At 38.2% G+C, this 25,326-nt stretch overlaps 1 protein-coding gene across 1 annotated transcript in view; it reads right to left on the minus strand.

Moving 5' to 3' along the window:
* The window catches only part of CPE (carboxypeptidase E), a 153,640-nt gene that overhangs the window by 14,539 nt on the left and 113,775 nt on the right, over nucleotides 1–25,326 (minus strand). Inside the window, exons 6-7 of the mRNA XM_061140923.1 lie at nucleotides 17,763–17,902; nucleotides 399–498 (exon numbers count right to left, since the gene is read on the minus strand). Of these exons, the coding sequence (XP_060996906.1) occupies nucleotides 399–498; nucleotides 17,763–17,902 (240 nt within the window). The remainder of the gene's footprint in view (nucleotides 1–398; nucleotides 499–17,762; nucleotides 17,903–25,326) is intronic.

Consider the following 25,326-nt stretch of genomic DNA (forward strand, 5'->3'; position numbering starts at 1 on the left):
CCTCCTGAGGTCCACCAATTAACAGCACTTTAAAACCTCTTCTTAGGAGAGATCATTAAGATACAGTATTTTAATTCCAACTGGTTCATCTTCCTTTGCCTTGACAACTGCAGAGCCTCACAGATGGCCCAACCTCACAGCTCTGGGGTGAGACAGCTGAGGAAACTATGCCACCTGCTGCACCCCAATTTCTAAATAGAGCAGCCATCCTAAGTAACTGCCTGACCTGTTCCCCAGATAAAAATTTAACCAGATCAAAGCTGGAGAGAGACAGTGTAAAGAGACATGCGGCATTTAATTGCTTTGCAAAGAACAGTATAAGAATATAACGATGCTAAGAAGTAGCCACGGTTTCCTATGCAATACTAGAGCCTCTGATCACAGCAAAGAATACCCACCAGATGTGACATCATGGTCTATTCCTTCCACAGAGATGGTGGCATTGGCAATTGGGTTACCCTGAAGATCTCGGACAAATCCTTTAGCTCCTCGGTGTATCTGTGATGGTCAAGAATAACCAAAAATATTTGTATTAGAAACAACCTAAAAACATGCTTAATATCAAACATCTCCTTATTTTCTAGCAAAATACTGCAGATTCCTATTTTTTAGGAATCAAAACAAGTCCAAAAAGTCATTAAATTTTGTGTACATTCTTTACTCTGCTTTTTCTCAAGTAGACAAATGAGAAGTAACCCCTGGAAAATTGATTTCTTATTCTGAGTCAAATAAGACTTTGAAATACCTTCCAAATAACCAAAACAAACAAACAAACAAAAACCTGTCAATATGTAAAACACCTCTGGTCTGAACGTATGTCATTTCTTTCTACTTTGCTGCTGCTGCTGCTGCTGCTAAGTTACTTCATTTGTGTCCAACTCTGTGTGACCCCATAGATGGCAGCCCACCGGGCCCCCCCCGTCCCTGGGATTCTCCAGGCAAGAACACTGGAGTGGGTTGCCATGTCCTTCTCCAATGCATGAAAGTGAAAAGTGAAAATGAAGTCGCTCAGTTGTGTCCGACTCTTAGCGACCCATAGACTGCAGCCCACCAGGCTCCTCCATCCGTGGGATTTTCCATGCAAGAGTACTGGAGTGGGGTGCCATTGCCTTCTCTGGCTTTCTATTTTAAATTTGGTTAATTATGTATACTTTATATGCCAGCTGTCAGTTAACAAGATATCACATTATAGCCCTTCAATACTTGTTCCTTTTAGATAAAAGGATATACATACTGTGAATATTTTTGCATTAAACCCACTAATAATATTATTTTGGTTGAAAATCAGTGCAAGAAAAGTCAGTGAACTTACTAACTGAAAACTGGGTTTATTAATAAAATAGAAAATTTTATATTGAGAAAAAGCTATTGAATTAAGTTGCTGTCAGCAACTAACTACTACAATGAAAACTACAAAAACAACTTTATTTCTAAATGATAATTCAACTATGTCAACATGTATTTGAAGTAAAGGAGGGTCTGAGAAAGTACTGCTTCTGAAATGTCAAATGATAATCTATCAATCTTGATAATTTAGCAAAACACCATCCACCCAGCTCCAGTTGCTCCTCACTCATATGACCCCGGAAAATGAATTTTATTTTGCTACTGATGATATTCACATATTTTCCTACAGAAAGTAGGATAAATCTCATGTGTCCCTTTGTCACTAGAGAGTAAATATGGCAGTGGTACAATGTTTTATCAAAGAGATACCCTTTGTATATTAGTAAAAATTTTTTTGAATTTGCTATTTAAAAAAAAAAAAAAGCAAAACTCTTTAAAAGTAACACATAATTCTTATCTCTAAAGCCAATTTACTCATGGCAAAAAAGTGATACAGGGACTTTCCGGGTGGTTCAGTGGCTAAGACTGTGCGCTCTCAATGCAGAGGAGCTGGGTTTGATCCCTGGTCAGAGAACTAGATCCCACATGCCACAACTAAAAAATCCTGCATGCTGAAGATTGAAGATCCTATGTGCTGAAACTAAGATCCAGTGCAGCCAAATAAATAAACATTTTTGTAAAAAGTGATATGTTTGCAGTAATAATAATAATTTTAATGGCAACCAGGAAAGTAAGAAGAGAGTAAACACGTTTTTAGAACAAAAGGCATTTTTAACCTTTTCCCAAAGACTCACCTGTGGACTAGCCACCAAAATTGAATAAGACTGAAATTTAGCTACTGGAAACAAGAGAAGTTAGCTTTCTGAATGAAATTCACATGGTAAAAGTATTAGAAAAATTGTGGAGATCAATTTATTCATCTCCGGGCACTATAATCCTGATATGTAAGTTTGAAATTTCCTCACCATTGAAAAAATAAACCAATCACTTCAAAAACATATAATTCACCTACATTGGGTATAAATATATCCATTAATATTCATAACTATACTTTTTTCTGCCTCTGCAATCCAGGACTTAAATTACAGTATGTGATTAACAAATAGTTATGTTAGGTAGGAAATTAGGCATGAGCAACAAGCAGTGGCCTAGCCAAAAAGGATGCAAGCTGATCTCTAGACTCCATCCTAGACACACCCAGGAGAGCTCACAGACGTGCTACAAAAATAACCACAGAGACTTTTCCAACTCCTGCACATGCACCCTAGGCACGCAGTGAATACAAACTAACCACAGGGGCTTCTCCAAGTAACCTTAGGCAGCTAGGGGCCCATTGAGGGCTCATAAATACTCATAATATGTATGGATTTATGGATTCTTACATATTCATAAATATGTATGTGTTCATATATACATATATCTGATTGTACAAACTGAATTATGTGAAAGACATGCACAACAGAGACTGTTGCTGTGTATCTTGCAACTGCCAACTGGCCTTGAGTGTGTGCCCTTTCCTGATAGGTGGTGAGTAGAGGCCCTATTTTGCACAGGACAGAACCAAGAGGAAGAGGCAGGAGGTATAAAAGGAGAAGCCAAGAGGGACTGTTATGACTCCTTTGGGGTTGGCCTACTTCCACGTTTCTTTAATAAAAGTTCTGCCTGCTTGAGCTATAACTGAGCTGTAACTTGTCTGTTGTTTCAAGCCCTTTAGTCCATCATTCTAAATCTTTGTTACTATGAGACAAGAACCAAGGGTGAGAGATAAACCAACTTGACGGTTAAATAAATAAATGTCTCATATGCCAATTATGGAGCATTATTTTTCTGTTTCAAATTTTCCACTATAGGAATAAATCTCAATGGAAATGTTATGGGATAACAGGACTCCACAGGAATGCAGACTGGAAAACACAGTCACTTTATGGTGTTTGCAAAAGAAATCCCAGAAGTTTATTAATAAATTTCACTCATATCTGGGGAAGTTATTTTACTACACCTGTTCTTCCTATAATTCTCCCTGCCCAGATTCCAGACATTTCAATCAAGCAAGGCCAAAAAAAAAAAAAATTAAAAAATCAAATTCTTGATTGTTGCTAGAATTGCTTAATGCCAATAACCCTTAAATCTTCAAATACTTAAGTGTCCCCCAGAGGGATTGCTGAAATGGAAACTCTGGGGTCCTGTCCTTCAAGGAGTGTGATTCAGTGTTGAGAATAAAAACTCATTTTTAACAATAATCTAGATGAGTCAGAGGCAAGTGATCATGAACCATTCTTTGAAAAATTCTTTGGAAATTTTGAGAACTAGACAGTTCCATGGCTATTCTATAGGAGCTGTTCTTAGAAACTATTTATGATGATTAACTTTACAACTCCAGGTCCTAAAAACATCCTCTTAAGGCTCTGCAAGAGATTTCTTCTCAATCAATTATTGAATTAGATCTCCTAATCACCAATCAAATTTTGCCAAGAAATGCACTGGTCATAGCAAACACCCTCTTCCAAAAAAAGCCTCTACACATGGACATCACCAGATGGCCAACACCAAAATCAGATTGATTATATTCTTTGCAGCAAAAGAAGGAGAAGATCTATACAGTCAGCAAAAACAAGACCAGGAGCTGACTGTGGCTCAGATCATGAACTCCTTATGCCATATTCAGACTTAAATAGGAGAAAGTAGGGAAACCACTAGATCATTCAGTTATGACCTAAATCAAATCCCTTACAATAATACAGTAGAAGTGAGAAATAGATTTGAGGGGCTAGATGTGATAGACAGAGTGCCTGATGAACTATGAATGGAGATTCATGACATTGTACAGGAGACAAGGATCAAGACCATCCCCAAGAAAAAGAAATGCAAAAAAGCAAAATGGCTGTCTGAGGAGGCCTCAAAAATAGATGTGAAACAAGGAGAAGTGAAAAGCAAAGGAGAAAAGGAAAGATATTCCCATTTGAATGCAGAGTTCCAAAGAATAGCAAGGAGAGATAAGAAAGCCTTCCTCAGTGATCAGGGCAAAGAAATAGAGGAAAACAATAGAATGGGAAAGACTAGAGATTTCTTCAAGAAAATTACAGATACCAAGGGAATATTTCAGGCAAAGATGGGCTCAATAAAGGACAGAAATGGTATGGACCTAAAAAAAAAAAAAAAAAACAGAAGATATTAAGAAGAGGTGGCAAGAATACACAGTCAGTTCAGTCAGTTCAGTCACTCAGTCGTGTCTGACTCTTCGCGACCTGATGAATCGCAGCACGCCAGACCTCCCTGTCCATCACAAACTCCCGTAGTTTACTCAAACTTATGCCCATCGAGTCGGTGATGCCATCCAGCCATCTCATACTCTGTCATCCCCTTCTCCTCCTGCCCCCAATCGCTCCCAGCATCAGGGTCTTTACCAACGAGTCAACTCTTTACATCAGGTAGCCAAAGTATTGGAGTTTCAGCTGCAGCATCAGTGCTTCCAATGAACACTCAGGACTTATCTCCTTCAGGATGGACTGGTTGGATCTCCTTGCAGTCCAAGGGACTCTCAAGAGTCTTCTCCAACACCACAGTTCAAAAGCATCAATGTTTTGGTGCTCACCTTTCTTCACAGTCCAACTCTGACATCCACACATGACCACTGAAAAAACCATAGCCTTGACCAGACGGACCTTTGTTGGCAAAGTGATGTCTCTGCTTTTTAATATGTTATCTAAGCTGGTCATCATTTCCTTCCATGGAGTAAGCGTCTTTTAATTTCATGCCTGCAGTCACCATCTGCAGTGATTTTAGAGCCCAAAAAAATAAAGTCTGACACTGTTTCCACTGTCTCCCCATCTATTTCCCATAAGGTGATGGGACCAGATGCCATGATTTTGTTTTCTGAATGTTAAGCTTTCAGCCAACGTTTTCACTCTTCTCTTTCACTTTTATCAAGTGGCTTTTTAGTTCCTCTTCACTTTCTGCCCTAAGGGTGGTATCATCTGCATATCTGAGGTTATTGATATTTCTCCCAGCAATCTTGATTCCAGCTTATGTTTCTTCCAGCCGAGCATTTCTCATTATATACTCTGCATATAAGTTAAATAAGCAGGGTGACAATATATAGCCTTGACGTACTCCTCTTCCTATTTGGAACCAGTCTGTTGTTCCATGCCCAGTTCTAACTGTTGCTTCCTGACCTGCATACACGTTTCTCAAGAGGCAGGTCAGGTGGTCTGGTATTCCCATCTCCTTCAGAATTTTCCACAGTTTATTGTGATCCACACAGTCGAAGGCTTTGGCATAGTCAATAAAGCAGAAATAGACATTTTTCTGAAACTCTCTTGCTTTTTCGATGATCCAGCAGATATTGGCAATTTGATCTCTGGTTCCTCTGCCTTTTCTAAAACCAGCTTGAACATCTGGAAGTTCTCGGTTCATGTATTGCTGAAGCCTAGCTTGGAGAATTTTTAGCATTACCTTACTAACGTGTGAGATGAGTGCAAGATAACACAGAACTGTACAAAAAAGAACTTCATGACCAGATAATCACAATGGTGTGATCACTCACTTAGAGCCAGATATCCTGGAATGCGAAGTCAAGTTGGCCTTAGGAAGCATCACTACGAACAAAGCTAGTGGAGGTGATGGAATTCCAGCTGAGCTATTTCAAAGCCTAAAAGATAATGCTGTTAAAGTGCTACACTCAATATGCCAGCATTTTTTGAAAACTCAGCAGTGGCCACAGGACTGGAAAAGGTCAGTTTTCAGTCCAATCCCAAAGAATGCTCAAACTACCACACAATTGCACTGATCTCACGTGCTAGTAAAGTAATCCTCAAAATTCTATAATTTTAGAATATATATATTTTTTTAAATATATAAAAGATAAAAAGGGAGACAAAAGAATTAGGGATGGAGATCCGTCCAGGGAAGGGAGTCTTAAAAGAGGAAGTTTCCAAACACCAGGAAACCCTCTCACTGGCGTGCCTGGGGGAAGTTTTCAAATATCAGAGGGCAACCTAACCAGGAGGAAAAATAAATAAAACACACAGATTACAAGCCTAAAAGCAACTCCCAGCAGAAAAGTACCCCAGACGCCCGCATCCGCCACCAGCAAGGGGTGGCTGAACGGAGAGGAGCGGGAGGCATTGCTTAGGGTAAGGACCGGGCCTGAATGCCCTGAGGGCAATCTGAGAGACCTAACGTGAGATAGCAACTGAAACTGTGGGATAGCAAGAGAGAGAGAGAGAGAGAGAGAGAGAGAGAGAGAGAGAGAGAGAATTAACCTACGAAAAGCCCCAACCTAAGGCACAGCCGGCCGTTCGCAGAACAAAGGACAGAGAAGAGCTAGCCAGCTGCGGACCAGCCCATCCCCCACCGGAGGCAGGAGGCAGGGGGGAGGCGGCTGCCAGGCCAGAAAGGGGCAAACTCGGCCCCAGAGAGGGCATCCCCTACCAAACTGCAAACAGGCTTCCAGTTTCTAACCAAAGACTTCCTGAGATTCTGGATGGTTGACATCCGCCGGGAGGGTCACAGCCAGAGATCAGCTCCCCAGAAGAGACACAAGGCGCACCGCACGGGTATGCCCGGAAACCGAGTCTGGGACGGGGAGGGGAGAAGTCGCGCTGCACCTGAAGAGAGTGCGCTCATCAAGCTGCTGGTTCCCTGAGCTGCTCGGACAGGGAAGGCACAAAACGCAGACCCAACTGAGTCTGTGCCTTTGTGGAGTACCCGAGAACCTGAACCTGAGCAGCTTAGGCCTGGGAAGTGCACACAACTCAGGGCCCACTTCCTGTAGAGCAGCCTGGAGCCTGAGCAGTGTAGACCGGGAAAGCACGTGCGCTATGAGCAGGGGCAAACCCAGTGTGGCCGGAACACTGCGCGTGCTTCCCACACATGCCAGTGACATTTGTCTGCAGTGCCCCTCCCTCCCCATAGCACCACTGAACAAGCAAACCTAAACAAGAGACCACCTCCACCCACTTGTGTCAGGGCGGAAATTAGACACTGAAGAGACCTGCAAACAGAAGCCAAATAAACAAAGGGAACCGCTTCAGAATTGACAGGTGCAACAGATTAAAATCCCTGTAGTTAACACCGACTACACGGGAAGGGGCCTATAGATATCGAGAAGTATAAGCTGGAAAAAGGACCTATCTGAAACTGAACTGAACCCACACTGCCCGCAACAGCTCCAGAGAAATTCCTAGATATATTTTTACTATTATTTTTTTAATTAAAAATTTTTTTCTTTTTTTAAAGTCCTCTATTACTCCTTTATTTTCATTTTTATAACCCACTGTAACCTTGCAAAAAAAAAAAAAAAAAAAGACCCTATTTTTAAGGTGAACCTCATATATATTTCTTAAACTTTTTGTTTTTTTTAATATTGTATTTTTAACAGTCTAACCTCTACTCTATATTTCTAATATTTGTTTTTCAGTATTTGATATCAATTTTGGACATTTAAGAATCCAATCTTCAGTACCCATTTATACTCAGGAGTGTGATTACTGGCTTGATTACTCTCTCCCCCTTTTGACTCTCCTTTTTCTCCCCCAGGTCACCTCTATTTCCTCCCTCCCCCTTCTCTTCTCAATCAATTCTATGAATCTCTGTGGGTGTTCTGGGCTGCAGAGAACACTTAGGGAACAGACAACTGCATAGATCTGTCTCTCTCCTCTTGAGTCCCCCATTTTCTCCTCCTGCTCACCTCTATCCCCTTCCTCCCTCTCTTCATGTAACTCTGTGAACCTCTCTGGGTGTCCCTCACTGTAGAGAATCTTTTCACCACTAACCTAGAAGTTTTATTATCAGCTGTATGGATGGAGAAGTCTTGAGGCTACTGGAAGAATAAGACTGAAACCCAGAGGCAAGAGGCTTAAGCCCAAAATCTGAGAACACCAGAGAACTCCTGACTACAGGGAACGTTAATTAAAAAGAGATCATCCAAAAGCCTCCATACATACACTGAAACCAACCACCAACCAAGAGCCAATACGTTCCAGAGCAAGACATAGCACCCAAATTCTCCAGCAACGTAGGAACATAGCCCTGAGCATGAATATACAGGCTGCCCAAAGTCACACCAAACCCATAGACCCATCTCAAAAGTCACTACTGGACACTCCATTGCACTCCAGAGAGAAGAAATCCAGCTCCACCCACCAGAACACTGACACAAGCTTCCCTAACCAGGAAGCTTGTTAAGCCAATCGCCCAACCTCACCCACTGGGAGAAACCTCCACAATAAAAAGGAACCACAGACTACCAGAATACAGAAAGGCCACCGCAAACACAGCAATCTAAATAAGATGAAAAGGCAGAGAAATATCCAGCAGGTAAAGGAACATGAGAAATGCCCACCAAGCCAAACAAAAGAAAAGGAGATAGGGAATCTACCTGGAAAATAATTTAGAATAATGATAATAAAAATGATCCAAAATCTTGAAAACAAAGTAGAGTTACAGATAAATATTCTGGAGAAAAGGATTGAGAAGATGCAAGAAATGTTTAACAAGGACCTAGAAGAAATAAAAAAGAGTCAATTAAAAATGAATAATGCAATAAATGAGATTAAAAACACTCTGGAGGGAACCAAAAGTAGAATAACGGAGGCAGAAGATAGGATAAGTGAGGTAGAAGATAAAATGGTGGAAATACATGAAGCAGAGAGGAAAAAAGAAAAAAAAAAAAAATCAAAAAAAATGAGGAAAACCTCAGGGACCTCTGGGACAATGTGAAACGCCCCAACATTCGAATCATAGGAGTCCCAGAAGAAGAAGACAAAAAGAAAGGTCATGAGAAGATACTCGAGGAGATAATAGCTGAAAACTTCCCCCAAATGGGGAAGGAAATAGTCACCCAAGTCCAAGAAACCCAGAGAGTCCCAAACAGGATAAACCCAAGGCAAAACACCCCAAGACACATATTAATCAAATTAACAAAGATCAAACACAAAGAACAAATATTAAAAGCAGCAAGGGAGAAACAACAAATAACACACAAGGGGATTCCCATAAGGATAACAGCTGATATAGCAATAGAAACTCTTTAGGCCAGAAGGGAATGGCAGGACATACTGAAAGTAATGAAAGAGAATAACCTACAACCCAGATTACTGTACCCAGCAAGGATCTCATTCAGATATGAAGGAGAATTCAAAAGCTTTACAGACAAGTGAAAGCTGAGAGAATTCAGCACCACCAAACCAGCTCTTCAACAAATGCTAAAGGATCTTCTCTAGACAGGAAACACAGAAAGGTTGTATAACGTGAACCCAAAACAACAAAGTAAATGGCAATGGGACCATACTTATCAATAATTACATTAAATGTAAATGGGTTGAATGCCCCAACCAAAAGACAAAGACTGGCTGAATGGATACAAAAGCAAGACCCCTATATATGCTGTCTACAGGTGACCCACCTCAAAACAAGGGACACAGACAGACTGAGAGTGAAGGGATGGAAAAAAATGTTTCATGCAAATAGAGACCAAAAGAAAGCAGGAGTCGCAATACTCATATCAGATAAAATAGGCTTTAAAATGAAGGCTGTGAAAAGAGACAAAGAAGGACACTACATAATGATCAAAGGAACAATCCAAGAAGAAGATATAACAATTATAAATATATATGCACCCAACATAGGAGCACCGCAATATGTAAGGCAAATGCTAACAAGTGTGAAAGGGGAAATTAACAATAACACAATAATAGTGGGAGACTTTAATACCCCACTTGCACATATGCATGGATCAATTAAACAGAAAATTAACAAGGAAACACAAACTTTAAATGACACAATGGACCAGCTAGACCTAATTGATATCTATAGGACATTTCACCCCAAAACAATCAATTTCACCTTTTTCTCAAGTGCACACGGAACCTTCTCTAGAATAGATACATCCTGGGCCATAAATCTAGCCTTGGTAAATTAAAAAAAACTGAAATCATTCCAGTCATATTTTCTGACCACAACACAGTAAGATTAGATCTCAATTACAGAAAAAAAAAAAAAAGTTAAATATTCCAACATATGGAGGCTAAATAACATGCTTCTGAATAACAAACAAATCACAGAAGAAATCTAAAAAGAAATGAAAATATGCATAGAAAAGAATGAAAATGAAAAGAAAACAACCCAAAACCTATGGGACACTAAAAGCAGTGCTAAGGGGAAGGTTCATAGCATTACAGGCTTACCTCAAGAAACAAGAAAAAAGTCAAATAAATAACCTAACTCTACAACTAAAGCAACTAGAGAAGGAAAAAATGAAGAACTCTAGGGTTAGTAGAAGGAAAGAAATCTTAAAAATTAGGGCAGGAATAAATGCAAAAGAAACAAAAGAGACCATAGCAAAAATCAACAAAGCCAAAAGCTGGGTTTTTTGAAAACATAAATAAAATCGACAAACTGTTAGCCAGACTCATCAAGAAACAAAGGGAGAAGAACCAAATCAACAAAATTAGATGAAAATGGAGAGATCACAACAGACAACTCTGAAATACAAAGGATCATAAGAGACTACTACCAACAGCTCTATGCAAATAAAATGGACAACTTGGAAGAAATGGACAAATTCTTAGAAAAGTACAACTTTCCAAAACTGAACCAGGAAGAAATAGAAGATCTTAAAAGACCCATCACAAGCACGGAAATCAAAACTGTAATCAGAAATCTTCCAGCAAACAAATGCCCAGGACAAGACGGCTTCACAGCTGAATTCTACCAAAAATTTAGAGAAGACCTAACACCTACCTTACTCAAACTCTTCCAGAAAATTGCAGAAGAAGGCAAACTTCCAAACTCATTCTATGAGGCCACCATCACCCTAATACCAAAACCACACAAGGATGCCACACAAAAAAAGAAAACTATAGGCCAATATCACTGATGAACATAGATGCAAAAATCCTTGACAAACTTGTAGCAAACAGAATCCAACAACATATTAAAAAGATCATACATCATGACCAAGTGGGCTTTATCCCAGGAATGCAAGGATTCTTTAATATCCGCAAAACAATCAATGTCATATGCCACATTAACAAATTGAAAGATAACACCATATGATTATCTCAATAGATGCAGAAAAAGCCTTTGAAAAAATTCAACATCCATTTATGATAAAAACTCTCCAGAAAGCAAGAATAGAAGGAACATACCTCAACATAATAAACGCTATATACGACAAACCCAGAGCAAACATTATACTCAATGGTGAAAAACTGAAAGCATTTCCCTTAAAGTCAGGAACAAGACAAGGGTGCCCACTCTCACCACTACTATTCAACATAGTTTTGGAAGTGTTGGCCACAGCAATCAGAGCAGAAAAAGAAATAAAAGGAATCCAGATAGGAAGAGAAGTAAAACTCTCATTGTTTGCAGACAACATGATCCTCTACATAGAAAACCCTAAAGACTCTACCAAAAAATTACTACAGCTAATCAATGAATACAGTAATGTTGTAGGATATAAAATTAACACACAGAAATCCTTTGCATTCCTATACACTAACAATGAGAAAACAGAAAGAGAAATTAAGGAAACAATACCATTCATCATTGCAACAAAAAGAATAAAATACTTAGGAGTATATCTACCTAAAGAAACAAAAGACCTATATGTAGAAAACTATAAAACACTAATGAAAGAAATCAAAGAGGACACAAATAGATGGAGAAATATACCGTGTTCATGGATTGGAAGAATCAATATTTTGAAAATGACTACGGTACCCAAAGCAATATATAGATTCAATGCAATCCCTATCAAGCTACTAACGGTGTTTTTCACAGAACTAGAACAAATAATCTCACAATTTGTATGGAAATACAAAAAACCTCGAATAGCCAAAGCAATCTTGAGAAACAAGAATGGAACTGGAGGAATCAACCTGCCTGACTTCAGACTATACTACAAAGCCACAGTCATCAAGACAGTATGGTACTGGCACAGAGACAGAAATGTAGATCAATGGAACAAAATAGAAATCCCAGAGATAAATCCACATACCTATGGACACCTTATCTTTGACAAAGGAGGCAAGACTATACAATGGGAAAAAGACAACCTCTTTAACAAGTGGTGCTGGGAAAACTGGTCAACCACTTGTAAAAGAATGAACCTAGAACACTCTCTAACACCATACACAAAAATAAACTCAAAATGGATTAAAGATTTAAATGTAAGACCAGGACCTATAAAACTTCTAGAGGAAAGCATAGACAGAACACTCTGACTTAAATCACAGCAAGATCCTCTATGACTCACCTCCCAGAGTAATGGAAATAAAAACAAAAATAAAAAGTTGGACCTAATTAAACTTAAAAGCTTTTGCACACCAAAGGAAACTATAAGCAAGGTGAAAAGACAGCCTTCAGAATGGGAGAAAATAATAGCAAACAAAGCAATTGACAGAGAATTAATCTCCAAAATATACAAGCAACTCCTGCAGGTCAATACCAGAAAAATAAATGACCCAATCAAAAAGTGGGCCAAAGAACTAAACAGACATTTCTCCAAAGAAGACATACAGATGGCTAACAAACACATGAAAAGATGCTCAACATCACTTATCATCAGAGAAATGCAAATTAAAACCACAATGAGGTACCATTACACGCCAGTCAGAATGGCTGCTATCCAAAAGTCTACAAGCAATAAATGCTGGAGAGGGTGTGGAGAAAAGGGAACCCTCTTACACTGCTGGTGGGAATGCAAACTAGTACAGCCACTATGGAGAACAGTCTGGAGATTCCTTAAAAAACTGGAAATAGAACTGCCATATGACCCAGCAATTCCACTCCTGGGTATACACACTGAGGAAACTAGATCTGAAAGAGACACGTGCACCCCAATGTTCATCGCAGCACTGTTTATAATTGCCAGGACATGGAAGCAACCTAGATGCCCATCAGCAGACAAATGGATAAGAAAGCTGTGGTACATATACACAATGGAATATTACTCAGCCATTAAAAAGAATTCATTTGAATCAGTTCTAATGAGATGGATGAAACTGGAGTCCATTATACAGAGTGAAGTAAGTCAGAAAGATAAAGACCAATACAGTATATTAATGCATATATATGGAATTTAGAAAGATGGTAACTATAACTCTATATGCAAAACAGAAAAAGAGACACAGATGTATAGAACAGACTTTTGGACTCTATGGGAGAAGGCGAGAATAGCATTGAAACATATATATTATCAAGTGTGAAACAGATCGTCAGTCCAGGTTGGATGCATGAGACAGGTCCTCAGGGCTGGTACACTGGGATGACCAAGAGGAATGGGATGGGGAGGGAGGTGGTAGGGGCGTTCAGGATGAGGAACACATGCAAATCCATGGCTGATTCATGTCAATGTATGGCAAAAACCACTACAATATTTTAAAGTAATTAGCCTCCAACTAATGAAAATAAATGAAAAAGAAAAAAAAAAAAAAAGAAATAAGATGGATTGATGAAGAGAGAGATAAGAAAGAGAGAGGAGTTAGATAAGTATGTGACCAGGGATATACAGTTAGATATTAATTACAAATCCAATGGAGAGAGGAATGTTCATTATACATTAATTTCCATTTTTGCTATATGCTTGAAATCTTCTGTAATAAAGGGTTGGAATAAAAAAAAAAAAAGACACTTCCTCCTTGGAAGAAAGTTATGACCAACCTAGACAGCATATTAAAAAGCAGAGATAAAAAAAAATAATTTAAAAAAATAAATAAAAAAAAAATAAAAAGCAGAGATACTACTTTGCCAACAAATGTCTGTCTAGTCAAGGCTATGGTTTTTCCAGTAGTCATGTATGGATGTGATATTTGGACTACAAAGAAAGCTGAGTGCTGAAGAATTGATACTTTTGAACAATGGTGTTGGAGAAGACTCTTGAGAGTCTCTTGGACTGCAAGGAGATCCAACCAGTGCATCCTAAAGAAAATCAGTCCTGAATATTCATTGGAAGGACTGATGCTGAAGCTGAAACTCCAATACTTTGGCCACCTCCTGCAAAGAGCTGACTCATTTGAAAAGACCCTGATGCTGGGTAAGATTGATGGCAGGAGAAGGGGATGACAGAGGATGAGATAGTTGGATGGCATCACCAACTAAATGGACATGAGTTTGGGTAGACCTCAGGAATTGGTGATGGACAGGGAGGCCTGGCGTGCTGTGGTCCAAGGAGTCACAGAGTCGGACACGACTGAGTGACTGAACTGAAATGAACTGAATCTCCTATTTTCATCTGTTATAAAACTAGTCAATGATTAGATTTTAGGCGCAGGTGTTCAATTATTAATCACCACCATAATGTTCTACTGTCAAGAAACAATTTCAACACAAAAGTTCTGGCAGCCTTCACTGATATTCCACCAGCCTTTGATTCCCTAATCTGGAGTGTCCTTTGAGGCAAGCTGGTGTGGGTTCACTGCAAATACCAATCTTACTGCTTCCATACATTCTGTACAATAATAGTGATGTTACACCAGGATGGGTCACAGTGATCTGTAGACAGATCAAATTTTCATTTCAAGTGGCATAAAACAGGACTGTATAAAACATCTGATCCCTCTTCTTTTCTGCTGATTCTTACATAAACTGATACAGCTTTTAGATTAATTAATGCACCTGCCACCATAAATATGACAGTCATTCTACTCTTTCTGATGGCACACATTTGGGTTTTGTTTTATAGTGCTTTTTTTCTCAAGAACTAAGATAGGACTTCATTGGTAGTCTAATGGTTAAGAATCCATCTGCCAATGCAGGGAACATGGATTTAATCCCTGGTCCAGGAAGATTCCACATGCCATAACCATGCACCCAATGACTGAGCCTGGGCACCACAACTACTAAGCCTGTGCTCTAGAGCTTGTGAGCCACAACTACTGAGCTTGCACACTCTAGAACCCATGCTCTGAGACCAGAGAAGACACCACAATAAGAAGTCTGCACACCACAACTAGTGAGTAGCCCCCACTCACTGCAACTAGAATAAGTTCATGTGCAGCAATGAAGATTCAGCACAGTCAAAAATAAATAAATTAGAACTAAGAACTTAAATAGCAGCTGAACTTTTTCTTTTAATTGTTGATGGGGTAAAAATTTTACTGACATCAACTGTAGGGAATCCTAGAGCATAGCTCCTAGAAGCCTTTTCTGAACTGGCAGCACTGGGTTAAGGACCCTTCTGTGTACTGCTATTGCTCTTTATTTTAGCATTTATCTTCCTCTCTTGTAGTTAGGTATTGATATCTGAACTTAAGACTAAACGCACTCTCCCCAGAACCTTACAGGGTGCCTAGGACACAAAAGTATCTTAATAAATTTTTGCTGTAAAAATAAATAAATAAAATGAAAAGCATTGAATTAAGGAAGCATTCTTTGATATCTAAGGAAAGAACACACCAAATAACCCCATCTTACTTACTCAGCCTACAACTTTACTTTTCAATTTTGCTCTTCAAATATCCATCCAAATATAGCTCTCCTCAAATGACATTCTACAAGGGTGCCCACTAAGGTTTTTTCAGAATCAACATAGCTAATTATTTTTAGCTTTGTTGTTGGAAAATATCTTTTTGTGTTAACATGTACCTTTATGTTAATTCCACTGACTGATAAAAATCCTGTATAATGGATGTTTTTTAATCACTGTCTGTCATCACTGTATCTATTCCATGATAATACCATTTAGTAAGGTATATGGATACTTGTGGAGAAGGCAATGGCAACCCACTCCAGTTCTCTTGCCTGGAAAATCCCATGGACAGAGAAGCCTGGTAGGCTGCAGTCCATGGGGTCGCTAAAAGTCAGGCACGACTGAGCGAGTTCTCTTTGACTTTTTACTTTCATGCATTGGAGAAGGAAATGGCAGCCCACTCCAGTATTCTTGCCTGGAGAATCCCAGGGGCAGGGGAGCCTGGTGGGCTGCCATCTATGGGGTCGCACAGAGTCGAACATGACTGAAGCGACTTAGCAGCAGCAGCATGGATACTTGACAAGTGTAAAAGAATTCTTAAGCTGATTTCACATTTTTAATGCATTGGGTTCACGTGTATATGTTTCTATGTACTTGTGGGTGTGAGCTAAGTCACTTCAGTGGTGTCCTATTCTTTACAACCCTATGGACTGTAGCCCACCAGGCTCCTCTGTCCTTGGACTTTCCCAGGGGTTTCCATTCCCTTCTCCAGAGGATCTTCCTCACCCAGGGATCAAACTCGCATCTCTTATGTCTCCTCTATTGGCAAGCAGGTTCTTTACCACTGATGCCACCTGGGAAGCCTGTTTATACGTACATGTATGTGCAAATAGCTACTTATCTATATAATAGCATTTGTTTATAACAAATTTGTTTAAAAATCAGTCTATACTACCTGCCAGTATATGAAACTAATATCACTCTCCCTGACTTCGGACGTAAATGGCCACATACAGGATGGAAAGTGAAACTGTCCAGGCACTGCAAACCAAGAACAGAGTCCTTAGGTCTTTCCCAACAGTACTGTCCCTGGTGTCAGTCTCTACCTAGTACAGAGGGGTGGGGCTAACAGGGAACTGGCCTGGATCAAGTCTGAACAGGTAGGTATTTTACTCTGACACATGGTGAGGTTCTCCAAAATTCTGTACAGTGACTCTCTGCTAAAGATCTAAATTTATGTCATGAGAGGCAACACAGCATGGTGATTCTGGAACAAGAGAGCCTGGATTCTGGCAGAATAACTTCAGGCAAGTTGTTTAACTTCTCTGTGCCTCTGATTTCTTATTTTTAATTCATGAATGATAATAGTGGTGGAATTAAAGAAGATGATGTTGATGATGATATAACTTTCCTCATGGGGTTGTGAGAATTAAATTAATAGATTACTACATGTAAGGCATTTAGAATAATGCCTGGGAAAGAGTTAATGCCCAGTAACTGTAACTTACCCATCATTACCATTACCTCATCTCCAGTTGAGTCTGGGCTGAGATGAGTGAGGCATAAGGAGACTTTCACTCCTATGTGCTGATCCTACACCTGCATAACCCTGGGAGTGAATGGCTCATTAAATTTTGCATCCTGGGTGCCTCAGTTATTTCATTCTAGTTTTGTTCCTGCCCGGAATGTCTGACAAACCCAAGGTGATCAGGGTAGAGGAGGATCCTAGGATTGCCCTTGATTAATGCAATATGAAAGAAAATAGGGTGTTACCCTACCTTTCTATAACTCCAGTGTAATCAGTTTGCAGCAAATATTCATGAACTAAAAAACCAATTACAAATGAAAGACTATTTGAATAATGACTGATGCATTTTCCAAATGCATCATTCTCACTCTGGGTCAGGTGGATTCATATAGTCTGGGATCCTCTTAGGGGACTACTGTGCACCAGGTTACTATTGTGCACTTAGATCTCCCATTTTATGCTGGAGACTGGGTTTACCTGCTGAATGTAGCTAATGAGGGAGTTTTTGTTATCCTCCCAGTAGTTCTTCAAAGTCTCTTCAGGTGGAAACTTTTCACAGCTAAGCTCCACAGTGATCTCAAAGCAGTTGCTGCTGAGGTAATTGAAATCTTGCATTCCTGCCAAAACACCAAATGAAAAGTTAAAATATGCATGTGGCGACTAGAACCCACACTGACTGTTCTGCTAACAGCCAGGTAAAAACTGTACCAATCCATGCATCTTGAGGAGACTGTGGGAAATTGCAAATGAAATCACCTACTATATGGGAAGGAACAACATACTTCGGGGATAGTTACCACTTCACAAGCACAGATTCTCTCAGGTTCTTAAGCAGTCATTTAGTGTAATGCACTGCTGTTGTATAGTGCTAAAGCAAGATCAGCCACATCCTACAGTGCTGGAATCAACTTCAAAGACAACAGGAGAGTGACATCATCAAAATGGTGAAGCAGGAATTTTCTACTGTCTTCCCTCCCCCCAAAAAACACAAATTTTTATAATTACCCATGAATAGAGTGTGTTTGTGGAAGTTCAGGAATCTAATGGAAAAGTTAAAGCACACCACTGGAGAAAAAATTCAAGATTGGACATGTTGAAGGGAGGAAGAGGAACAGTTTCACTTCACCTGTATCACCTCCTTCCCTAAGGTGGCATAGCTTAGTGCCAAAGAGACCTAATTAGTAATATGAAAACATATAAAAACATACAACACACTGATAAAGGTAAGTATATAGTTAGATTCAGAATATTCTAGTACTGTAATATGAAAGTGTTTTATTCACTTAACTCTACTATAAAATTTTTAAAATATTAAAAATAAGTATAGCTACAATAATCTGTTCATAGATACACAAAATGGAAAGATGTAAATTGTGACATCAAAACATAAAATGTAGGGTAAAGTTTTTGCTTGCAATCAAAGTTAAGCAGTTGACGGCCTAAAATGGACTATTACACTATAAGATGTTTTATGTAAGTCACATGGTAACCATAAACCAAAAACCTATTCAAAAACAGTAAATAGAAAAGAATCAAAGCATACCATGGTAGAAAATCATCAATTCACAAAGAAAGAGAGCAAGAGAGGAAGAAACAAACAGTAATTTCAAAACAGAAAATAACAATATGGCAAGGCCTTACCTGCCAATAATTATTTTAAATGTAAACAGATTAAATTCTTTAATCAAAAGGCATAGAGTAGTTCAATAGATTTTAAAAAATAAGGCCCAACTATGTGGTGCCTACAAGAAACTCATTTCAGGTTTAAGAACACACATAAGCTCAAAGTGAAGGGATGACAAAAGATATTCAGTGCTTATGAAAGCCAAAAGAGAGAAGAGGTAGCAGTACTTTTCTCAAAAAAAATACAGTTTAAGTCAAAACCTGTAATAAGAGACAAATATCATATTTTGATAAAGGGGTCAATTCATCAAAGGATGATACACTATCAAAAATACATAAACACTCAACATTGGAGTATCTAAATATATTAAGCATATATTAAATATATCTAAATATATACTAATAGACCTCAAGAGAGGAATGACTACAGTACTATAACAGTAGGGGACTTCAATATCCTACTTCCAATAATGGATAACTAGGTCATCCATACAGTCTCAGCAAGGAAACACTGGCCTTGAACTATACTTTATATTAAATGAACCTAACAGCCATACAGAACAAGCCATCCAACAACTGCAGAATAAACATTCTTCTCAAGCACACATGGAACATTCTCTAGGATAGATCATATCATAGGTTACAAAACAAATCTCAGCACACTAGAGTAGGCTGAAATCATGCTAACTATGTTTTCCAACCATAATGGTACAGAACTAGAAATCATAACAAGACAAAAACTAGAAAATTGACAAACATGTAGAAAAGTAAACAACACGCTTTTGAACAAGTCAAAGGGAAACCAAAATATCTTGAACAAATGAAAACAATAACACAACCTACCAAAACTTATGAGATGTAGCAAAAGCAATCCTAAGAAAGAAGCTCATTATGATAAATGCCTACATTTAAAAGAAAAAAGAAATGTGTAAAATAAACTCTTTAATCTTACACTTCAAAAAACTAGAAAATGAACAAATCAAGCACAAAGCTGCAGAAAGATGAGAATAATAAGGATCAAAGCAGAAATAAATGAAATAGAGGCAAGGAAAACAATAGAAAAGATAAATCTAAGGGCTGGTTTTATTTTTATTTTTTCTTATTGTTTTATTTATTTTTTAATTAATTTATTTTAATTGGAGAAGAATTACTTTACGATATTGTGATATTTTTTGCCACACATCAACATGAATCAGCCATGGGTACACATGGCTGGTTTCTGAAAAGATAAAATAGACAAAGCTTTAGTTAGACTTACCAAGAATAAAAGAAAGGGGAGAAATTTCAACTAATATCATAGAAATGCAAAGGATCATAAAAGACTGTGAACAATTATAGCCCAAAACTGGACAACCTAGAAGGAATGGATACATTCCAAGAAACATACAACTTACCAAGACTGAACCAGGAAGAAACAGAAAATCAAAAAAAAAAAAAAAAAAAATCAATTACTAGTAGGGAAATTGAATCAGTAATCAAAAACTTTCCAAAAAGAAAAGCCAAGAATCAGAAGGTTTCACTGGTGAATTCTACCAAACATTTAAAGAAGAATTAGCACCAATCCTCATCAAAATCTTCCAAAAAACTGAAGAGAAGGGAACACTCTCAAACTTTTTTTTACAAGTCCAGCATAATGCTGATTCCAAAGCCAGATAAGGGTACTACAGAAAAATAAATTACAGGCTAATTATCATGATGAATAAAGATGCAAAAATTATCAACAAAAAATTAGCAAACTGAATTCAACAGCACATAAAAAACATCATACACCATGATCGAGTGAAATTTATCCCTAGGATGCAAGGATGGTTCAAAAAAGACAAATCAACAAATATAATATACTGCATTAATAGAATGAAAGATAAAAATTAAATGATCATCTCAAAATATGAAGGAAAATCACCTGAAAAAATTCAGCATGTTTTCATGATAAAAACTCTCAACAGGTTGGGTAGGAAAGGAACATACCTTAACATAATAAAGTCCATATACAACAATTCCACAACTATCATTATACTCAATGTTGAAAGATTTAAAGCTCCTCCTCTAAGATCAAGAACAAGACAAGGAAGCCTACTCTCACTATTCCTATTCAATATAGTGTTAGAAGTCCTAGCCAGAGAAATGAGGCAAGAATAATAAATAAAAGACACACATGTTAGAAAGGAAGAAGTAAATTTACCTCTGTCTGTAATGATATGACCTTATCTATAGAAAACCCTAGAGACTACCAAGCATGCACACACACACACACACACACACACACACACACAAAACTATCGGGATTAATAAAATAATCCATTAAAGTTGCAGGATACCAAATCAACACACAAAAACCAGTTACCTTCCTATCTGCTAACAAAAAACTACCCAACAAACATATAAAGAAACCAATCTCACCTACAATAGCAACAAAAACAATAAAATACTCAGGAACAAATTTAACCAAGGAGATGAAAGACCTGAAGAAAGAAAATTATAAGACAGTGATAAAAGAAATGAAAGAAGGTACAATGATAATGGAAAGATAGCCCATGTTCATAAATGTAATACTGTTAAAATATCCATAGCACTCAAAGCTATCTATAGACTGAATACAATCCCTGTCAAAGTACCAATAACATTTTTCGCAAAGCTAGGGGAAAAATCTTAAGATGCATATAGAAACACAAAAGACAATGATAGCCAAAACAATCTTGAAAAAAAGAACAAAGAAAAAATAAGCACTTCCTTATTTCAAGTGAAAAGTGAAAGTGTTAGTACTCAGTCATGTCCAACTCTGCAACCCCATAGACTGTAGCCAACCAGGTTCCTCTGTCCATGGAATTCTCCAAGCAAGAATACTGGAGTGGGTAGCCATTTCCTTCTCCAGGGGATCTTCCCAACCCAGTGATCAAACCCAGGTCACCTACATTGCAAACCATATTACCAAACTACAATAATCAAAACAGTTTGGTATCAGCATAAAAACAGATACATATTACTGAACAAAATCAAGAGTGAGCCCAGAAATAAACCCTGATATATACAGTCAACTAATATTTTACAACAGAGCCAAGAATGCTCAATGGAAATAAGATAGTCTCTTTAATAAAAAGTTTTGGGAAAACTGGATACATACCTGTAAAAGCATCAAATGGGACTTTTATCTTTCACTAACACAAAAATTAATTTAAAATGGATTAAAGGATTAAATTCAAGACTTTGAACTGTAAAGCTCCTAGAAGGAAACAGAGAAAAAAGCTCCCAACATCAGTCTTAACTAAATTTGGGGGTTATGACTCCAAAAGTACAGATTAGTGCAAAAGTGTTTGTGGTTTTGCATTGTTGAAATTTGTCATTTGATACTGGAATATATTCTTAAATAAATGTGGTTATTTTATACATCATTTTACTGCACAACATCTAGCTTTATGTTTTTTGCTAATGACTTATTACTTGCTGTTTATTTTATATTTATTTTAGACTATAGAAATGATGCTATACAAAAAGCAAATTTGAGTGATCATCTGATTTGAGTTCAAAATGAGTCATAAAGCAGTGGAGACAACTTGCAACAACACTGCATTTGGCCCAGGAACTGCTAATGAACATACAATGCAGCAGTGGTTCAAGAAGTTTGGCAATGGAGACAAGAGCCTTGAAGATGAGGAGCACAGTGGCTGGCCTGTGGAAGCTGACAATGACCAGCTAAGAAGATCATCAACACTGGCCCTCTTACAACTACACGAGAAGTTGATGAAGACTCAGCATCAGTCATTCTATAATCATGAGGCATTTGAAGCAAACTGAAAAGGTGAAAAAGCTCAATAAGTGAGCTGATTGAAAATTTAAAAAATCATTTTATAAGCGTCATCTTCTCTTATTCTACATAACAACAACGAACCATTTCTCAATCAGACTGTGATGTGCAAAAAAAAGTGGATTTTACACGACAATAATGCAATAACCAGCTTAGTGGTTGGACCAAGAAGAAGCTCCAAAGCACTTCCTAAAGTCAAACTTGCATCAAAAAAAGATCATGGTCACTGTTTAGTGGTCTGCTGCTATCTGATCCACCACAGCTTTCTGAATCCTGGCAAAACCATTACATCTGAGAAGTATGCTCAGCAAATCAATGAGATGCACCAAAAACTGCAATGCCTGCAGCTGGCATTGGTCAATGGAAAGGGCCCAATTCTTCTGTATGACAACACCCAACTACACATCACACAACTAATGCTTCAAAAGTTGAATGAATTGGGCTATGAAGTTTGGCCTCAATCACCATATTCATCTGACTTCTTGCCAACCATCTACCACTTCTTAAAGCATCATGAAAGAGTTAACTTAGGCAGGTTGATAGGCAGTCCAGGGCCCTTTAAGGAGAAGGTGAACATTCTCACTCATGCTTTCCTTAAGCCTTGTGCAACAGTGTATCTTGCCCAAGAGAACTGGCTTTTCTTTAGATATGGAGCTAATGAATATACAGCAGCCATATATTCTACTCAGGAAAATGCTTTTCTTAGACCCCATTAGGCTTTACTTAGGCTCTATGTTAATTATTATAATTGTAACAAAGCTTGTCTGCTGTTTCTCAGCAACAATATATCTCACCCAGAAATATGTTGCCAGGAACTTATTCCTTCTGGCTAATCTTGTACTGAAGTTATCTCAGGATGCATGCCTTGGGAGAGGACCTGGTAGAACTTTTATAACCTTGAGGTATTCTTTTTATCTATTCTTAGCAGCCAGTTGAAAAGTATATAATGCTCTGCTTAAACTAGTGAGTTGGGTACTCTTTCTACCCCTTTCTGATGTCAGAAGCTTCTATGTCAGAAGCTTTCTCTGTCCTATCACTATATATAATATTTTGCTGCACAAAGCTCGGAGTGACTGAGACTGTGTTGGTCCCAGAGTTAAATCTTCTCCTTCAGAGACCACAAACTTGGCACCAAACACCATAAGCTATCAATCTCAATAACGTTTTACAAAGAAAATGCTTCCACAACCAGCAAGAGGCAGAAAAAGCTTTCCTAGATTTCACTGAATCCCAAAGCATGGATTTTTATGTTATAGGAATAAACAAACATTTCTTGTTGGCAAAAAGGTGTTCATTGTAATGGTTCCTATTTTGATTAATAAACATGTAATTTGAGCCTAATTATAATAATGTAAAATTCATAGTCTGAAACCACAATTTTGTTTACACCAACTTAATAGAAGTAACAAAAGCAAAACTTAATAATTGGGACTGCATCAAACTGAAAGCTTCTGCACAGCAAAAGATACAGCCAACAAAATGGAAAGGCAATTTAAGGAATGAGAGAAAGTATTTCCAAATCATATATTGGATAAGGAGATAATATCCAAAAAAAGTAAGGGACTCATACAACTCAAAGTAAATTTCAAAAAAAACTTGATTATTATTTAATGGGCAAAAGACCTGAATAGACATTTTTCCAAAGAAGACACACAGATGGCCTACAGGCACATGAAAAGATGTTAAACATCGTTAGTCATCAGAGAAATGCAAATGAAAACCACAATGAGATATCACCTCACACCGGTCAGAATGGCTATATTCAAAAAGAACACAAATAACATCAGTTGACAAGAATGCAGAGAAGAACCCCCAAACACTGTTGTAGGAAATGCAAATTGGTGCAGATACTACAGATAATAGTATGAAGCTTTCTGAACAAACTAAGAATAGAAATACCATATAGCCTGACATACATCCAAAAAGAGACAAAATCACTAATTCAAAAATATACATACACCCCAACATTCAAGCAGCATTATTTACACTTGACAGAATATAAAAGCAACCTAAGTATCCATCAACAGATGAGTGGATGAAGATGTGGTATATACACACAATGGGACACTCAGTTCAGTTCAGTTCAGTCACTCAGTCATATCCGACTCTTTGCGACCCCATGAATCGCAGCACGCCAGGTCTCCCTGTCCATCACAAACTCCCGGAGTTTACTCAAACTCATGCCCATCGAGTCGGTGATGCCATCAGCCACCTCATCCTCTGTTGTCCCCTTCTCCTCCTGCCCCCAATCCCTCCCAGAATCAGGGTCTTTTCCAATGAGTCAACTCTTCGCATGAGGTGGCCAAAGTACTGGAGTTTCAGCTTCAGCATCAGTCCTTCCAATGAACACCCAGGACTTATCTCCTTCAGGATGGACTGGTTGGATCTCCTTGCAGTCCAAGGGACTCACAAGAGTCTTCTCCAACACCACAATTCAAAAGCATCAATTTTTCGGCACTCAGCTTTCTTCACAGTCCAACTCTCACATCCATACATGACCACTGGAAAAACCATAGCCTTGACCAGATGGACTTTTGTTGGCAAAGTAATGTCTCTGTTTTTTAATATGCTATCTAGGTTGGTCATAACTTTCCTTCCAAGGAGTAAGCATCTTTT

Source organism: Dama dama, chromosome 5, assembly GCF_033118175.1.
Source record: "Dama dama isolate Ldn47 chromosome 5, ASM3311817v1, whole genome shotgun sequence".
NCBI classification, from domain to species: domain Eukaryota; kingdom Metazoa; phylum Chordata; class Mammalia; order Artiodactyla; family Cervidae; genus Dama; species Dama dama.